Source organism: Lepus europaeus, chromosome 7, assembly GCF_033115175.1.
Source record: "Lepus europaeus isolate LE1 chromosome 7, mLepTim1.pri, whole genome shotgun sequence".
Taxonomy (NCBI): domain Eukaryota; kingdom Metazoa; phylum Chordata; class Mammalia; order Lagomorpha; family Leporidae; genus Lepus; species Lepus europaeus.
The window spans coordinates 63,425,626-63,443,540 of record NC_084833.1 but is presented as its reverse complement, the minus strand read 5'-3'; the positions used below and the strand labels follow the sequence as shown (position 1 = coordinate 63,443,540).

Sequence of the window (17,915 nt, the reverse complement as noted above, 5' to 3'; positions counted from 1 at the left end):
GATTCCACCACATCTATGAGCACAAAGCGGTCGTGAGCACTGGACTCTTGCAAATAACGACCGCATTTACGATGACTTACTCGGTCGAGTCTTGCCGACCCCATTTCCTTTCTCCAGCTCATGGAATCCAGTTATGACGCAAGGGTCACACAACGCTTCTGTGCTCCCTCGGCTTTGGGAGGGCCGTTCAGAGAATGAAAAACAATGAACATACGGGGTCAGGACTTCTAAACCCTGTGCCCTTCAGCTTCCTCAATAAGTGATGAGGTAATCCCTATGGATATCTTGGGCCAGGCACGGTTCTCCTTGACGCAAGGGCAACATCCGCTACCCGCCTCCTGTCCTCCTGTTCTGGGCCTGGATTCACCTGAGGGCTTGAGCCCAGTCGCTCTGAATCCTCAAAGGCACCGCCATCTTGACTCCCCGCCTCCACTAGCCCGCCTCTTCCGCCCTCTCCGGAAGTGATCGCACCCGAGGGCGGTGGGCGGGCTCTACACCGAGAGGCCGCCAATCAAAGTGCACGGTGAATTCCCCCTCCCCTTCCGTGTTTGCGCGCCCGACCAGGGGATGGTTCCAGGGAGGAAGAAAGAAAGAGCCCCCAGCGGCCTGCAGAACTGAGGTCACCGCGTCGGAACGCGTGTTCGGGTCCTCTCCTCCCACCTGTTCGGTGAGCACCGCACGCCGCGGAGGCACTGCGGGTACCCTGCGCGGGCCGCCGGCCGCGCGCACGCATGCGTCCTCTGCCCAACGTTGGACGGGCGTTTCCCGCGATTGGCCGCAGAGAATTCTCTGCTTGCCCATGGTTTCCGCTCTCTTCGTAGCCCGCACCTCATTCCGTGGCTCGGCCACCAGCCATCTAACCTGCCCTGGTTTCCGAGCGGAGATCGTCCTCATTTTTCTCTGAGGGAAACTAAAGTGAGGCTGTGGGGAGGCGAAGAGTACAGTAGCATTTCCTGAATCTCGTTACAGTCCAGTTTATTTCCGTTATGTTAACCTATAATTCTGAGGATTCATATCTTTTTAAAGATTTATTTAACCATTTGAAAGGCAGAGTTACAGAGGCAGAGAGAGAGAGAGAGGTCTTCCATCTGATGGTTCACTCCCCAATTGGCCGCGCCGGCTGGAGCTGCCCCATCAGAAGCCAGGAGTCTAGCTTCTTTCCGGTCTCCCACGCGGATGCGGGGCCCCAAGGACTTGGGCCACCTCCTACTGTTTTTCCCAGGCCACAGCAAGGAGCGGGATCCGAAGTGGAGCAGCCAGGACTCCAACTGGCACCCATATGTGATGCTGGCACTGTAAGCGGCTGCTTTACCTGCTATGCAAGAGTCGGCCCCCATATTATTATTAAGATTTGGGGCCGGCGCTATGGCTTAACAGGCTAATCCTCCACCTTGCGGCGCCGGCACATCAGGTTCTAGTCCCGGTTGGGGTGCTGGATTCTATCCCGGTTGCCCCTCTTCCAGGCCAGCTCTCTGCTGTGGGCCGGGAGTGCAGTGGAGGATGGCCCAAGTGCTTGGCCCCTGCACCCGCATGGGAGACCAGGAGAAGCACCTGGCTCCTGGCTTCGGATCAGTGCGATGTGCCGGCCGCAGCGGCCATTGGAGGGTGAACCAACAGCAAAAAGGAAGACCTTTCTCTCTGTCTCTCTCTCTCACTATCTACTCTGCCTGTCAAAAAAAAAAAGATTTATTTGGAAGAGTTACAGAGAGAGGTAGAGACTGAGTGAGGTCTTCCATCTGCTGGATCACTCCCCAAATGGCCATAATGGCCGGAGCTGAGCTGATCCGAAGCCAGGAGCCAGGAACTTCTGGGTCTCCCACGTGCGTGCTGAGTCCCAAGGACTTGGGTCATCTTCTGCTGTTTTCCCAGGCCACAGCAGAGAGCTAGATCGGAAGTAGAGCAGCCTGGACTTGAAACGGCGCCCATATGGGATGCCAGCACTTCAGGCCGGGACTTTAACTCACTGCACCACAGCTCCAGCCCAGAGAATTCATATCATCAGTGAGGAAACTAAAACGGTTACATGGTGCTGGGATTTGCACTTGGAAATTTTGGCACAGGGCCACGGTACTTTCCACCATTGTTTCTTTGAGATGTTTGTTCCAAAGCTATAAAGATTTCAAGAGTTAACAAGGCATTTAGGAAGGGGAAACATTTACACGAATAGGAAATGTGATTCACTGAATTCTTTGGACAAACCTGTCTCCTCACAAGAGATTATTAATGACTTGCTCAATGGCACCCCATGAGGGTTTTCAATCCATGTGTGTTGCAAAACAATTTACACTTTCCTGTCTTGAGTTATACGTGGGCTCCAAAAGCAATGAGTTTTGTTTAGAGCCATAGAATGCTTAAATTCCTCTTATGACTTCCCATTGCTCTCAAGATAAAAGTCATAAACTTTTTTTTTTTAATTTTATTTGACAGATAGAGTTAGTGAGTTAGAGAGACAAAGAGAAAGGTCTTCCTTCCGTTGGTTCACCCCCAAAATGGCCGCTATGGCCGGCGCTGCGCCGATCCAAAGCCAGGACCCAGGTGCTTCTTCCTGGTCTCCCATGCGCATGCAGGGCCCAAGCACTTGGGCCATCCTCCACTGCCTTCCTGGGCCACAGCAGAGAGCTGGACTGAAAGAGGAGCTACTAGGACTAGAACTCAGCGCCCATATGGGATGCCAGCGCCACAGGCGGAGGATTAACGTAGTGAGCTACGGCGCCGGCCCAAAGTTATAAACTCTTTAACACAGCCTGCAAAGCCTTGTGATGATCAGACACTTATGCCTCTTGTTTCTTTGTTTTAGGTTTATTTCTTTGAAAGGCAGTAGAACGAGCTCTCACCCACTGGCTCACTCCCCAGATACCCACAACAGCTGGGGCTGGGCCAGGCTGGAGCCAGGAGCCTGGAGGCTAGAACTCATTACAGTCTTTCACGTGGGTGGCAGGAGCCCATATACCTGGGCTGTCTTCCACTGCCTTCCCAGGCTCTTTAGCAGGGATCTGGATTGGAAACGGAGCAGTTGGTACTTGAACTGGCACTTATATGGGCTGCCAGCATCATTGGTAGTGGCATAACCTGCTGCACCTCAATGCCAGCCCCCATTGCCTTGTTCTTGTTCTTTCTTCTATAGACACTTTAAAAAATATATATATATTTATTTATTTGAAAGAGTTGTACAGAGAGAGAAGGAGAGGTAGAGAGAGAGAGAGGTCTTCATCCGCTGGTTCACTCCCCAATTGGCTGCAGTGGCCGGAGCTGCGCCGATCCAAAGCCAGGGGCCAGGAGCTGCTTCTGCATCTCCCACATGGGTGCAGGGGCCCAAGGACTTGGGCCATCTTCTACTGCTTTCCCAGGCCATAGCATGCAGGCAGTGGCTTTACCCACTACACCATAGTGCTGGCCCCTATAGTCATTTTTGATTCTTCTCTTGTAATACTTTTTTTTTCCTTTTAAGATTTATTTATTTGAAAGGCAGAGCAATGGAGAGAGGGAGAGACAGAGATCTTCCATCTACTGATTTACCCCAAAGGTGGCTGCAGTGGTCAGTGCTGGGCCAGCCAGGAGCCAGGAGCTTCTTCCAGCTCTCTGTTATGGGTGGCAGGGGCCCAAGTACGTGGGCCATCTTCCACTGCTTTCCCAGGAGCATTAGCAGGGAGCTGGATTGGAAGTGGAGCAGCTGGAGCTCATATGGGATGCCATTGTTGCAGGTGGTAGTTTAACCTGCTGTGCCATGGTGTTGACCTTGATCATTTGTTGAATGAATGAGAGACACAGGAAAGGCACTAAGAGTCCTTCTAGATCCTTCACAGCCTGTCATGGTAAAATTTGTGCAAAAGCTGAAGTCACTTCCTTTCACAAGTTTCTTTTTTTTCTTTCTTTTTTTTTTTTTTTTGACAGGCAGAGTGGATAATGAGAGAGAGAGACAGAGAGAAAGGTCTTCCTTTTTGCTGTTGGTTCACCCTCCAATGGCCGCTGCAGCCGGTGCATCTCGCTGATCCGAAGCCAGGATCCAGGTGCTTTTTCTGGTCTCCCATGCGGGTGCAGGGCCCAAGCACCTGGGCCATCCTCCACTGCCTTCCCGGGCCATAGCAGAGAGCTGGCCTGGAAGAGGGGCAACCGATATAGAATCCGGCTCCCCAGCCGGGTTTAGAACCCGGTGTGCCGGCGCCGCAAGGTGGAGGATTAGCCTGTTAAGCCACGGCGCCGGCCTTTTCACAAGTTTCTTAACTTCTTTCCTTCGGCTCCCTTCTGCTGGGTGCTCTGAAGCAGTTGATAAGGGAGGACAGTCTGAGCAGTTCACATTTCTGTACTGGTCTCACTGACTCGCCGCTTGCCCGCACTCTACACACTCTGTGCTTACAGCCACCCTGAATTCTTGCTAGTTCTCTCATGCATCAAAGCCTACCCACTCCTACTTGGATGCTCTTCCAAATATTGAGGCACAGAATAAGGCCAGTAGAAGAAAATTCTTTTTGAATGATGTGTTGATTTATTTGAAAGGCAGAGTGTCAGAGAGAGGGAGAGACAGAAATCATCCACCTACTGGTTCACTCCTCAAATGACCACAACACCCTGAGCTGGGCCACGTTGAAGCCAGGAGCCAGGAACTCCCTCAAGGTCACCCACATGAGTGGCAGGGCCCACAAATGTAGGCCATGATCTGCTCCCTTCCCTGGGGCATTAACAGGAAGCTGGGTCAGAAGCAGAGTAGCTAGGACTTGAACCAGCACTCTGATATGGGTTTCTGGTGCCAGAAGCAGCGACTTAACCCACTGCAATGCAGTGCCAGCCCCAACAGTTAGTTTTTTTGAGGTAGATCAGACATGGCTTCTCCAAAAAGATGACCTTTTGCCTAATTCAGATTCCATTAGCAGAATCCATTGAGCTTACTGAGTGCTGTTGTAAGCATTGTCACATACATTATCTCATTAACTTCTGTTCAAACTGTTTCAGGCCTGCTCTCTGCCAGGGCACCAAAGTCAGGCAGGCTCAGTATTTGTCCTCCAGGAGCTTACAGTATGCTAAGGAATAAACAACGATGACAGTACGTTTTGGTCAGTGGTGTTTATAATGCAGCAACCTTACGTGTAATCATAACTCTCCTCTAATCTCATCTCTGGATATTCTGTAGACTCCTCGGGATGTCATCCTCTGTGCCTCAAGGTCATACCTGGGTCCGACAAGTGAAGAAGGAGGATGAGGAGGAGGACCCCCTGGATCAGCTAATCTCCCGCTCTGGCTGTGCCGCCTCCCATCTGGCAGTGCAGGAGTGCATGGCCCAGCACCAGGACTGGCGGCAGTGCCAGTCACAGGTGCAGGCCTTCCGGGATTGCATGAGTGAGCAGCAGGCAAGGCGGCATGAGGAGCTGCAGAGAAGGAAAGAGCAGGCCAGTGCTCGCCACTGAGACACCAAACCACCTGTCCCCAGAGATCACGAGAGGAAGAGATCCTGAATGCTGGAAGTGTGGGCCAGGAGGTGTGAAACTTGGGGATAGTCTTTGGGACTGGGGTTGACAGCACGACACCATGGATTTGGACATGACTGCCATAAGGAGCTGTCGTATTTTAATGGTCAGATCCTGCACATCCTTGCCCTTGTCCCACCAGCATATGCTTATGTAGAACAAAGAGTGGGATAAGGTAATGCTCCCCCACCCCACATCTTGTGTCAGTGTGCCATGATTACAGGTTCATCTTAATTTTCAAAGTAAATTCACAATCTAAGGGTGGACTGGATACCTAATGAGGTCTTCACTTATTCAGTCATGGGTTCAACAACAACAGATATTTCAGAGGCACTGTGTTAGAAACTGATGTGATGAGTCATGTGACCTCTGCCTCCATGTAGTTCAGGGTCTCATTTGAGAGGTGGAAATAGAACAGCATTGGCCCAACTAATTCCTGTCAATGTTAAAAGTGCATTTTCTTCCCTTGTTCTGCATATTTCCCTCACTTTGTTGGAAAGAAGAAAGTCAACAGGTGACTCTGTTCAACGGGTATTGAGTACCTGTTCTTTGCCAGACTCCTCAATTCACTGATGCAGTCTGACTCAGCCTGCTCCCCAGCTAACAAACAGGGTTGGCCTGATGTTTTAAAAGTGGCATGCCAGCGCCGCGGCTCAACAGGCTAATCCTCCGCCTTGCGGCGCTGGCACACTGGGTTCTAGTCCCAGTCGGGGCGCCGGATTCTGTCTCGGTTGCCCCTCTTCCAGGCCAGCTCTGCACCAGCAGTGCGCCGGCCGCGGCAGCCATTGGAGGGTGAACCAATGGCAAAAGAAGACCTTTCTCTCTGTCTCTCTCTATCCACTCTGCCTGTCCAAAAAAAAAAAAAAAAAAGTGGCATAGTAGGCTAAACCTCTGCCTGCAGCATTAGAGTGCCATATGAGTACCAGTTTGTGTCCCGGCTGCCCCTCTTCTGATCTAGCTCTCTGCTATGGCCTGGGAAAGCTAGAAGATAGCCCAAGTCTTTGGGCCCCTGCAGCCGTGTGGGAGCCCTAGAAGAAGCTCCTGGCTTCTGGCTTAGGATCGGCTCAGCTCCAGCAATTGCAGCCATCTGGGGAGTGGACCAGCAAGTGGAAGACCATTCTTTCTGTCTCTTCCTTTCTCTTGACTCTACCTTTCAAAATAAATAAATAAAAATTTTTTTAAAAAAGCATATTTAACATTAAAACATGGATTTGGAGGGCAGGCATTTGGCACAGTGATTAAGATGCCACGTGAGACAACCATATTCCATGTTAGAGTATCTGGTTGAGTCCCAGCTCCACTTCCAATTCTAGCTTCCTGCCAGTGTGTATCCTGGGAGGCAGAGGGTGATGCCCATGTAGTTAAGTCCCTGCCACGCACACTGGAGACCCAAAGAAGTTCCAGACTGCTGGCTTCAGCCTGGCCTGGCCCCAACTGTTAGAGACATCTGGGGGGTAATGCAATGGATGAAAAATTGATGTCTATCTGTTTCTGTCTCTGCCTTTTGAATTAAAAAACAAGTTTATAAAATACAGATTTTCAGCTTTTGAGAACAGAGGTGCTGTCGACACAAACCTCATATTCCCACTTGACCACAGTCTGCTGGAACTGATGAATAACACCTCCTTTAAAAGGGGTTGTGCTCTCCTGTTCATGATAACTGCTCATTTTTCTTCAGTAAAACTATTTTCACTATATTTTTCCCACCCGTTCCTAGCTGTGAAAGGCACTTGGGAGTGGGAACGGGGTCAGTTGATTGCCATAGAAGCTGAAGTGAAGTCACATGCTTATCATTGTCAGTGACAAACAAATTTTTTTAAGGATTTCATTTATTTGAGAGGCAGAGTTATAGACAGAGAGTTCTTCCATCCACTGATTCACCCCCCAAATGGCTGCATTGGCCAGAACTGGGCCGATCTGAAGCCAGGGGTCAGGAGCTGCTTCTGGGTCTCCCATGGGGTGCAGGGGCCCAAGGACATGGGCCATCTTCCACTGCTTTCCCAGGCCATTAGCAGAAAGCTGGTCAGAAGAGGAGCAGCTGGGACAGGAACTGGCATCCATATGGGATGCCAGCACTGCAGGCAGAGGCTTAGCCTACTAAGCCATAGCACCAGCCCCATTCTTTTTTTTTTTTTTAAGATTGATTTATTTGAACATCAGAGGTAGAGAGAGAAAGCGAGAGAGCTTCCATCCACTGCTTCACTCCCCAAATAGTTGCAACAGCCAAGGGTAGGCCAGGCTGAAACCAGGACTTTCTTCCAGGGCTCCCACATGCATAGCAGGGGCCCAAACACTTGGGCCATCTTTGGCTGCTTTCCTAGGCTGTTAGAAGGAAGCTTGATTGGAAGTGAAGCAGCCAGGACATGAACCAGCGCCCATATGGGATGTAGATGTCGCAAGCCATGGCTTCACTGGCTAAGCCCCAGTGATTGTTCTTGAGCATTATTGAAAGCCCACATCTGAAGTATAGGAGGCCTTAAAATCTACTTTGAGCCTTTGTGCTGGCATTTGGGGAAGCGGGAAAGAGATAACAGAAATGAGAAGTTTGGGAGTGAATAGCCTGGTAGTTAAAATGCCCACCTTCCATACCGGAGTGCCTCGGCTCAGTGCCAGGCTCTGGCTGTTGATTCGAGCTTCCTGCTGCCACAGAACTTGGGAAGCAGTGATGATGGCTCAAGTATTTGGGTTCCTATCACCATGTGAAAGACCTGGATTCAGTGTCTGGCTCCCTGGCCATTACATGCATTTAGGGAATGAACCAGCTGATGAGAGCGCTCATTCTGCTTCTCAAAAATTGAAAAGAAAAAAAAAAAAACAAGGAGTTCAGAAAGTTGGAATAACACCTTGTTTCAGTCTGAAGGGGATGACCAGGTAAATGTATAAAAATTAATGCCTGTGAGTCCATGTGTGCTCAGTGGTTTGGTCAGAGGGAGCAAGCTGTGTGCACTGGAGCTGTCAGCAAGAAGCTCAAAGAAAAGGGAGTTAGTTGAGTTGAACTTGAAAAATGAAGTGGATATCAGTTATTTGTAACATATAACAAAAAATTCTGGAGTAAAGTACTCAAATCATTGTTTCAAAATGCATATAATCTTGGCCGGCGCCATGGCTCACTTGGTTAATCCTCCGCCTGCGGTGCTGGCATCCCCTATGGGTGCCGGGTTCTAGTCTTGGTTACTCCTCTTCCAGTCCAGCTCTCTGCTGTGGCCCGGGAGGGCAGTGGAGGATGGCCCAAGTGCTTGGGCTCTGCACCCGCATGGGAGACCAGGAGGAAGCACCTGGCTCCTGGCTTCGGATCGGTACAGTGCTGGCCGTGGCAGCCATTTGGGGACTGAACCAATGGAAGGAAGACCTTTTTCTCTCTCTCTCTCTCTCTCTCACTGTCTATAACTCTACCTATCAAATAAGTAAAAAATAAATAAATGCATATAATCCAATAGGAAAGTAAACAAATATGCCTCCCAGGATGACTAGAGAAATTCAGACTTTACCTTTCTTTCTCTGTCTCTACCTCTCTGATTCTTTCAAATAAATAAATCTTTAAAAAAAAAAACGCAGATTTTTAAAAACAAAGTATTAGTTAATTCTACTGACAAAGATATAAGAACTGGTATTGGTAGAGATGGGGAGAAGTAGGCATATTCACTTTTTTTAAAAAGATTTATTTATTTATTTGAAAGTCAGAGTTACACAGAGAAAGGAGAGGCAGAGAGAGAGAAAGGAGAGGCAGAGAGAGAGAAAGGTCTTCCAACTGCTGCTTTACTCCCCAATTGACCGCAATGGCTGGTGCTGTGCCAATCCGAAGGCAGGAGCCAGGAGCTTCTTCTGGGTTTCCCACTCGGGTGTAGGGGCCCAAGGACTTGGGCCATTTTCTACTGCTTTCCCAGGCCATAGCAGAGAGCTGGATCGGAAGTGGAGCAGCTGGGACTCAAACCAGTGCCCATATGTGATGCCGCACTACAGGCGGCGGCTTAACCCATTATGCCACAGCACGGGCCCCAGGCATATTCATATTAATGAAGCAGTAATTAGTAAAACTTAGGAGGACAATTTTGTGGGATCTATACATACATGTTTTAAAAACTTACTTTCATTTACTTAAAAGGCAGAAAGGGAGAGAGAGAGATCTTCCATTTGCTGGTTTACTCCCTAAATGCCTGCAACAGTCAGAGTTGGGCCAGGCCAGAGCCAGAGGCCTAGAACTCCATCTGGGTCTCTCACATGGGTAACAGGAGGCCAAGCACTTGAACCACCATCCACTGCCTCCCGGGGTTAGGATTAGCAGAAAGCTGGGTGAGAAACAGAAGCTGGGACTTGAACTGGCAATCTGATATGGGATGTGATTGTCCCAAGTGATAGCTTAATCCACTGAGCACAATGCCCACCCCTATAAGTATATTTGGTGTTAAAACAATAATTCTGGCTGGCGCCATGGCTCAATAGGCTAATCCTCCACCTGTGGCGCTGGCACACTGGGTTCTAGTCCCGGTCGAGGTGCTGGATTCTGTCCCGGTTGCCCCTCTTCCAGGCCAGCTCTCTGCTGTGGCCCGGGAGTGCAGTGGAGGATGGCCGAAGTCCTTGGGCCCTGCACCCGCATGGGAGACCAGGAAAAACACCTGGCTCTTGGCTTCGGATCAGCGTGGTGCGCTGGCCGTGGCGGCCATTGGAGGGTGAACCAACGGTAAAGGAAGACCTTTCTCTCTCTCTCTCTCTCTCTCACTGTCCACTCTGCCTGTCAAAAAAATAAAAATAAAAAAAAAATTTAAAAAGCACAATAATTCCTCTTTTAAAGTATATATTTTTTTAAAGATTTATTTATTTGTTTGAAACTCAGAGTTACAGAGAAGCAGAGAGAGAGAAGTCTTCCATCTACTGGTTCACTCTCCAGATGACCACAACGGCCGGAGCTGCGCCGATCCAAAGCCAGGAGCCAGGAACTACTTCTGGGTCTCCCATGCGGGTGCAGGGGCCCAAGGACTTGAGCCATCTTCCACTGCTTTCTCAGGCCATAGCAGAGAGCTGGATTGGAAGTGGAGCATCTGGGACTTGAACCAGCGCCCATATGGGATGCCAGCACTGCAGGCGACAGCTTTGCCTGCTACACCACAGCGCTGGCCCCTCAAGTATATTTTTACTAGATATGTATACTATTACATTCGTTGTAGCATTTTTGTAATAGTATATAAATAAATAATTACATGTTGGCTTATTCAAGTCTTTTACAATAGAAATGTTTATGTACAGATGTTACTTGGTTTTTGATAGGGTTACATCCTCACAAACCCATTCTAAGTTGAAAATATGTTAAAAATGGATTTGATATACCTGACCAAACATCGTAGCTTAGCGATAGCACACTGCAGAGAATCAGTTATTTTTAAAAATGTTTTTGAAAGATTTATTCATCATTTTGAAAGGCAGAGTTACAGAGAGAGAAAGAGAGATCATCCATCCACTGGTTCACTTCCCAAATGGCTGCAACAATTGGGGCTGGGTGAGGCAGAAGCCTTGAGCCAGGAGCTTCTTCTGGGTCTCCCACGTGGGTGCAGGGGCCCAAGGACTTGGGCTATCCTCTACTGCTCTCAGACGCATTAGCAGGGAGCTGGATCAGAAGTAGAGAAGCCAGTACTTGAACTGGAGACCATATAGAATGCCAGTGCCTCAGGCCATGGCTTAACCTACTGCACCACAGTGTGGGCCCCAAGAATCAGCCATTTACTCCCAAGACCATGTGGCTGACAGAGCTGAAGCTTGCTGCTGCTGTCCAGCATGTCACCAGCCCCAGAAAAGGGCAAAATTAAAGTATGGGGGGAAGGGCAAGAGTTTGTCATAGTGGTTAGGACGCCACATGGAAAGTCCACATCTCACATAGGAGTGCCTGAATTCCAGTCCCAGATCCACTTCCCATTCCAGCTTCTTGTTAATGAGCACCCTGGGAGGCAGCGGGTGATGGCTCAAATACTCAAGTCCCTGCCACCCACGTGAGATTCAGATAGAGTTCTTGGCTGCTAGCTTTTTTTTGGCCCAACCTTGGGTGTTAGAAGCATTTAGGGAGTGAAACAGCAGATAGATTGAGAAATTCTCTCTCTCTCCCTTTCAGATATATAAATTTTGAAAATCAGAGTATGGCTTCTCCTGAATGCTTTCACACGTCATCACCAAGTAGAAACACTGTAAGTTAAGCCATTGTAAATTAGGTGCCATTTGTATTAATTTGTGCAGTTAAAAGCAACAGGTCATGGGAGAGGATGGGTGATACCACCAGAGAGAGGATGAAAGGGCCTCCTTAGTGGGAGGAACGGCTTACAATCAGCCAAGCAGAGCAAGCACATTTTGAAGGACTCCTGTTCCTACACGGGGCCAGCCCTGGGTGGGTCCGAGAACGGAACATGTTTGATGGGGCACAGGGTTGTGTTACCCAACCAGTTTCCTCAAGGAAATGGGCATAATTCCTAATTTGTAATCCTAGTAAGAGAATTAAATAAGGAAATCACAAATAATAAAAGTGTCCCCATTGATTGCAGTGTTATCACCTAATATTTATAGATCATTTGACTCAGGCAGTCCAGTTCCAGAGCTATGTCCCAAGCCTATGACAGGCTACCTTGAAACCCCATTCAGGACCCTAGCTAGCCATGTGACTTCACACAGCTTATTTAAAGTTTCAGGATCCATATTTTCACCTGTCCAAATCGCAGATGGGACCTCCCAGGCTCGGGACTCACCAGTGCAGACCTCCCTCCCAAGGCTGTTCCAAGAATGAGTCTGCATTGGTGATGAGCTTAGAAACCGCATCTGGCCTGAGGACAGCTTTGTGCGGCCCTTCACTGCTGTCGTTAGTGCCTGCGGGAGACTGGTGGAGTGGGTCATCTAACGGGACCCCCGCAGTGCTGCCCTCCCTCCCCTTGTGGGAGAGGGAATGTGGGTCCGACGGGGCAGCAGACTGAGTGTTTCTGGCTCTAAAGCCCAGGCTGTTCTGTGCTCGGTGCTTTCTTGCTAGCGTCCTGAGCCCATGACAGTGCCTAACTCACTGGGAGTAACCACCTGGCTCCATAAATCCTGCTCCACTTGCCTCAGCTTTGACAGAAAGGAAAGTAGCCAGTGCAAGCTGGACTAGTAGGTTTTTCTTTAGTCTCAGTTCTGCCACCAGTCATGGGGCTGGTGTTTCTGGTGGTCCACGCCTGTCCCCAGAAACCTTCCCCTGCCTCTGGCAGCTCAGCAGTGCTCTGCAGAGAGGCTTGGTGCCAGGGCCGGGTGGCGGCCTCAGGATGTAGCTCTTCCCTGCAAGGTGTTTGGCAGGGCCTTGGGCAGATGCTCAGTACAAAGGTGCACCATAAAGAGGTGCACCTTTATGAGGAAGAAGATACTCTTTGGGGCCAAAGCTGTAGCGTAGTAGGTTAAGCATCTACTTGCAGCACCGGCATCCCATTTGGGCACCAGTTCGAGTCCCGGCTGCTCCACTTCCAATCCAGCTCTGCTGTGGCCTGGGAAAGCAGCAGCAGCAGATGACCCAAGTGCTTGGGGCCCGCATCTGCATGAGAGACCTGGAAGCTCCAGGCTCCTGGCTTCAGATAGGACCAGCTCAGGCCATTGTGGCCATTTGGGGAATGAACCAGCAGATGGAAGACTTCTCTCTCTGTTTTTAACTCTGCTTTTCAAATTAAAAACACAACAAAAGAAATCCTGTCTTAAAAAAAAAAAAAAAGATATTCTTTCCATCATGTCGGGAAAGTTGCAGGCTAAGTCCTTTTGCTGCTGACGTTAGAAATCCAAAGAGAACTGGCGCTGGTCCATGTTGAAACCTTACACATGCCCTCTGGAGAATGCTGGGGCTCCCTCCTCTGCTCCAACAAGGACTTATAGCAGGCAGAGGAAGTGAGGGCTCCTTCCTTTCTAAGCAGCTGTCTTTTTTTTTTTTTTGACAGGCAGAGTGGACAGTGAGAGAGAGAGAGACAGAGAGAAAGGTCTTCCTTTTGCCGTTGGTTCACCCTCCAATGGCCGCCGCGGTAGCGCGCTGCGGCTGGCACACCGCGCTGATCCGATGGCAGGAGCCAGGTGCTTCTCCTGGTCTCCCATGGGGTGCAGGGCCCAAGCACTTGGGCCATCCTCCACTGCACTCCCGGGCCACAGCAGAGAGCTGGCCTGGAAGAGGGGCAACCGGGACAGGATCGGTGCCCCGACCGGGACTAGAACCCGGTGTGCCGGTGCCGCAAGGCGGAGGATTAGCCTAGTGAGCCGCGGCGCCGGCCAGCAGCTGTCTTTTAAAGGGTTTGCACTCTCCAGAGCCTGGGCATTCTATCTAAATGAGGAGCCGATTCTCTGAAATGAGCAGAAATGTCTAAGAATGAATGTTATTCGGGGCAGGGGAAGGGTGATTATGACAGCTAAATAAATCATTTCAGATTTATTTCAGATTCAGGGCAAGGAGATCAGACATTTGAAGATAAGAACATGGCAAAGATCAGAGGGGGGTGTTGTGGCACAGTGGTTAAGCCACCGCCCAGAACACCTGCTTCCCTATCAGGGTGCCAGTGCAAGTCCTGCTTAGCACTTCCAACCCTGCTTCCTGCTAGTGCGCCTGGGAGGCAGCCCAAGTATTGGAGACCCTTCTACCCACATGGGAGACCTGCATGGAGTTCCTGGCTCCTGGCTTCAGTCTGGCCCAGTCCTGGCTGTTGTGGGCATCTGGGGAGTGAACTAGTAGATTATATATATATATATACACACACACACACACATATATATATATATATACACACTATATATAGTGTGTGTCCCCTGTCATTTGGCCTTTTTAATTTTTTTTTAATCACAACAATCAAAGTACAGAATTAAACAGACACAAGGGGTGGGCCTTTGGTGTGGTGATGAAGGTGCGGCTTGCAATGCCTGCTTCCCGTTAGTACGGTGCCTGTGCTCTAGTTCTGGCTCTGCTCCCACGTTTAGCTTCTTGCTGATGTGCACCCTGGGGGGCAGCAGTGATGGCTCAAGTACTTGGGTCCCTGCCATCCGCATGAGAGACTTGGACTGAGTTCCTGGCTTCTCCAGCTGTTGCAGAGATCTGGGGTGTGAACCAGCTGATGGGAGATTTCTCTGTCTCCCTCTCTCTAACTTAAAATAAAAACAAGGACAAGATATTTTGGTCACCTATGTTGACAGTGTCTTTCCAGTTGCAGACATCCAGTGCATCTTCAGAGAGCTTTCCTTCCTTAGGAAAACTTCACATGCTAGAGACGGGGAATGGTTTGAATGCCCAGCTTTCACGTCCTTCTCCGGGTCAAAGTCAATCCACAGCTGGCTACGTCCAGACGTCCACGGTGGGGGAAGGAGGCAGCCTCACCTAGAGGAAGGAGACTAAAACACGAAGCTGCCACTGGCCTTACCTGGGAAAACTGCCCATTGGGCCCAGGCATTCTATCCTCCTTGAGAACCATTGATCCACATAAAAATCCACTTCTAAAAATCTCAGTCCTGAATTCAATGACTTGGAACCATCCCTGGCTCTGCCATTGGCTAACGCCCCTCCCTGGGATGGTGAACTCATCTATAAAATGAAGAGTAAAATAGATTGTCCCAAAGGTGAAGGAACCCAGCTGTCCTGGTTCCTAATCCACTCGTGCTTTCCAGGCACTACCTAGGAGTGGTTTAACCCTAACCAGGACATTTAAAACTTAAGTCTGCTGGAGGCAATAAAGTGGATAAAGTGTTATGCTAAATGAATGAAGGCAGACGAAAATGTACATAAGGAGTGCTATTTTTACATAGTACTAGACAGGCAAAACTAATCTCTGGCAATAGAACGGAGACTGGTGCTTGCTTCTGAGGGAATAACTGAAAGAATATGATGGAAGTAGGTTCTGGGGTGATGGAGATGTCCTTCATCTTGACAGAAGCATGGTTTCATGGGTAGGTGCATTTTCAAAACTGACCAGTTTCAAAATGACCAAATATACACTTTAGATCTGTGTGTTTCACTCCCTACAAATTATACTTCAATTAAAAAGTATGTTAAAAGTGCTGAGGGGGCCGGTGCCATGGCTCAACAGGCTAATCCTCCGCCTTGCGGCACCGGCACACCAGGTTCTAGTCCTGGTCGGGGCACCAGATTCTGTCCCGGTTGCCCCTCTTCCAGGCCAGCTCTCTGCTGTGGCCAGAAAGTGCAGTGGAGGATGACCCAAGTGCTTGGGCCCTGCACCCGCATGGGAGACCAGGAGAAGCACCTGGCTCCTGGCTTTGGATCAGCGCGGTGCACCGGCTGCAGCGCGCTGGCCGCGGCAGCCATTGGAGGGTGAACCAACGGCAAAAGGAAGACTTTTCTGTCTCTCTCTCTCACTGTCCACTCTGCCTGTCAAAAAAAAAAAAAAAAGTGCTGAGGGGCCGGCACTTTGGTGTAGCAGGTAAAGCCGCCACCTCCAGTGCCGGCTGCCCCACTTCTGATGCTATGGCCTGGGATAGCAGTGGAAGATGGCCCAAGTCCTTGGGCCTCTGCACGCATGGGAGACACTGAAGAAGCTCCTGGCTCCTGGCTTCAGATCGGCGCAGCTCCAGCTGTTGTGGCCAATTAGGGAGTGGACCAGAGGATGGAAGACCTCTCTCTGTCTCTTTCTCTCTCTCTCTCTCTCTCTCTCTACCTCTCCTTCTATCTCTGTGTAACTCTGAGTTTCACATAAATAAAGAAATCATAAAAAAAAAATGAGTGTACTGAAAATGTTTAGAAGGCAGTCTGGCCTTCACTGAGCACTTGCTAGCCCGTAGGTATTCGTATATACACTTGTATCATCTCCATCTCCAACTCCTCAAAAGGGATTGTCCTAATTTTACAGATCATGAAACTAAGGTTCAGTGAGTGTAAAATAACTCTGAAGCCAGGCACAATACAGGTCTGTCTGCTTCTTCCTTACAGTAAGCTGCTTCAGAGAACCTTGGAGACTTTTGTTCCATTTAATTTCATTGCCACGTGAGCCCAAGAAAGCCTATTTCCCTCTGTGAGGTCTCACCCAGAGTCAAAAGAAGTATTAATTGTTTTATTTTTATTTTTTTTAAAAGATTTACTTATTTATTTGAAAGTAGAATTACAGAGAGGCAAAGAGAGAGAGAGGTCTTCCATCTGCGGGTTCACTCCCTAGATGGCTGCAACAGCTGGAGCTGCACCCATCTGAAGCCAGGAGCCAGGAGCTTCTTCTAGGTCTCCCACATGGTGCAGTGGCCCAAGGACTTGGGGCATCTCCCACTGCTTTCCCAGGCCATAGCAGAGAGCTGGATCGGAAGTGGAGCAGCCAGGACTTGAACTGGTGCCCATATGGGATGCTGGCACTGCAGGCAGCAGCTTTACCTGCTACGCCAGAGCACCAGCTCCCCTAATTGTTTTACGACTGTGAGGCTCCTGTCCCTCTTGCCAGCACAGGGCATTAGGAGGCACTGCAGAGTAATCGTGAGCGCCAGAAGCCCTCTGACTCTGGGGAGAGGATAAATCATCCACTTGGCCAGCGAAGGAACACGGCTGCTTCCTGTTGGAGAGATAAGCCTGACTCATCCCAGACAGACTGGGAACCAGGAACTCTGAATCCTGCTGCTGCTCTGCCAATGAGATGCCCTGTGACCAAGGGCAAAGCTCCGTACTCTCTGGGCTCCTACCCTGCACCTGCTAACAGAGAAGGTCAGGCCACCTGGCTACTAAGGTCCTTCAGCTGCAGTATCTCGTCAGTTTATGAAATCCTGAGTCCTCCTTCCACATAGCACTAACAAGGGAAAGAAGAAAAGACTTGTGTGTTTTCCAGGTTCTTACAAGGGTCCCCGTGACAGTGCCCATTGCCCTTGTGATAAGAGGACAATATACTCAGGTGTGCGTATCCACGGATGTATCCGCTGCTTATCTTCACATTATAGTGACCAATCCCCCAGCTTTACACTCATCCATTAGCTGCTGCTCTTTTATCTTCCCCAAGCAGACTCAGCACTGAGCAACTGTACAGCCAGATATCAGTTCTCACCTGGAACGTCCACCAGTGGGGTTCACCTGGAGGTCCTGAGCTGCGGAACCCTCCATCTTAACTCAGAGAAGTCTTTTTAATTGAGGGCACTCACTATCTCAACAGCCGTCCTTTACTTTTTTTTTTTTAAAGATTTATTTATTTATTGGAAAGGCAGAGTTACAGAGAGGCATAGGTAGAGAGAGAGCAGTCCATCCAATGGTTTACTCTCCAGATGGCTGTAGCAGCCAAAGCTGTGCTGATCTGAAGCCAGGAGCCAGGAGCTTCTTCTGGGTCTCTCACATGGGTGCAGGGGCCCAAGCACTTGGGCCATCTTCCACTGCTTTCCCAGGCCATAGTAGAGAGCTGGATTGGAAGAGGAGCAGCCAGGACTAGAACCGGCACCCATGTGGAATGCTGGCACCGCAGGAGGAGGCTTAGCCCATCACGCCACAGGGCTGGGCCTCCTCCTTTACTCTTTTTTTTTAAA

The 17,915-nt window shown here is 49.7% G+C and overlaps 2 protein-coding genes across 5 annotated transcripts in view; one reads left to right on the top strand and one right to left on the bottom strand.

The window, feature by feature from the left end:
* PAAF1 (proteasomal ATPase associated factor 1) overlaps positions 1-447 on the bottom strand; it is a 33,014-nt gene extending 32,567 nt beyond the window's left edge. The window contains exon 1 of the mRNA XM_062196696.1: positions 368-447. Within this exon, the coding sequence (XP_062052680.1) occupies positions 368-414 (47 nt within the window). The 5' untranslated portion in view covers positions 415-447. The remainder of the gene's footprint in view (positions 1-367) is intronic.
* Positions 448-527: 80 nt separating this feature from the next.
* On the top strand, positions 528-12,904 carry LOC133763263 (cytochrome c oxidase assembly factor 4 homolog, mitochondrial). Of its 4 annotated transcripts, none has more exons than XR_009866384.1 (4): positions 528-667; positions 3,892-4,007; positions 5,126-5,470; positions 11,557-12,904. XR_009866384.1 is itself a non-coding variant. In XM_062196697.1 (3 exons), the coding sequence occupies exons 2-3, from the start codon at positions 3,904-3,906 to the stop codon at positions 5,397-5,399; spliced, it is 378 nt and encodes a 125-aa protein (XP_062052681.1). In that variant the 5' UTR covers positions 528-667; positions 3,892-3,903; the 3' UTR covers positions 5,400-5,892. The 4 variants fall into 4 exon arrangements, 2 of the variants coding, with proteins under 2 accessions (XP_062052681.1, XP_062052682.1); XR_009866385.1 differs by lacking the exon at positions 11,557-12,904 and adding an exon at positions 10,291-11,548; XM_062196697.1 differs by lacking the exon at positions 11,557-12,904 and having other exon boundaries at positions 5,126-5,892.
* Positions 12,905-17,915: the final 5,011 nt, after the last annotated feature.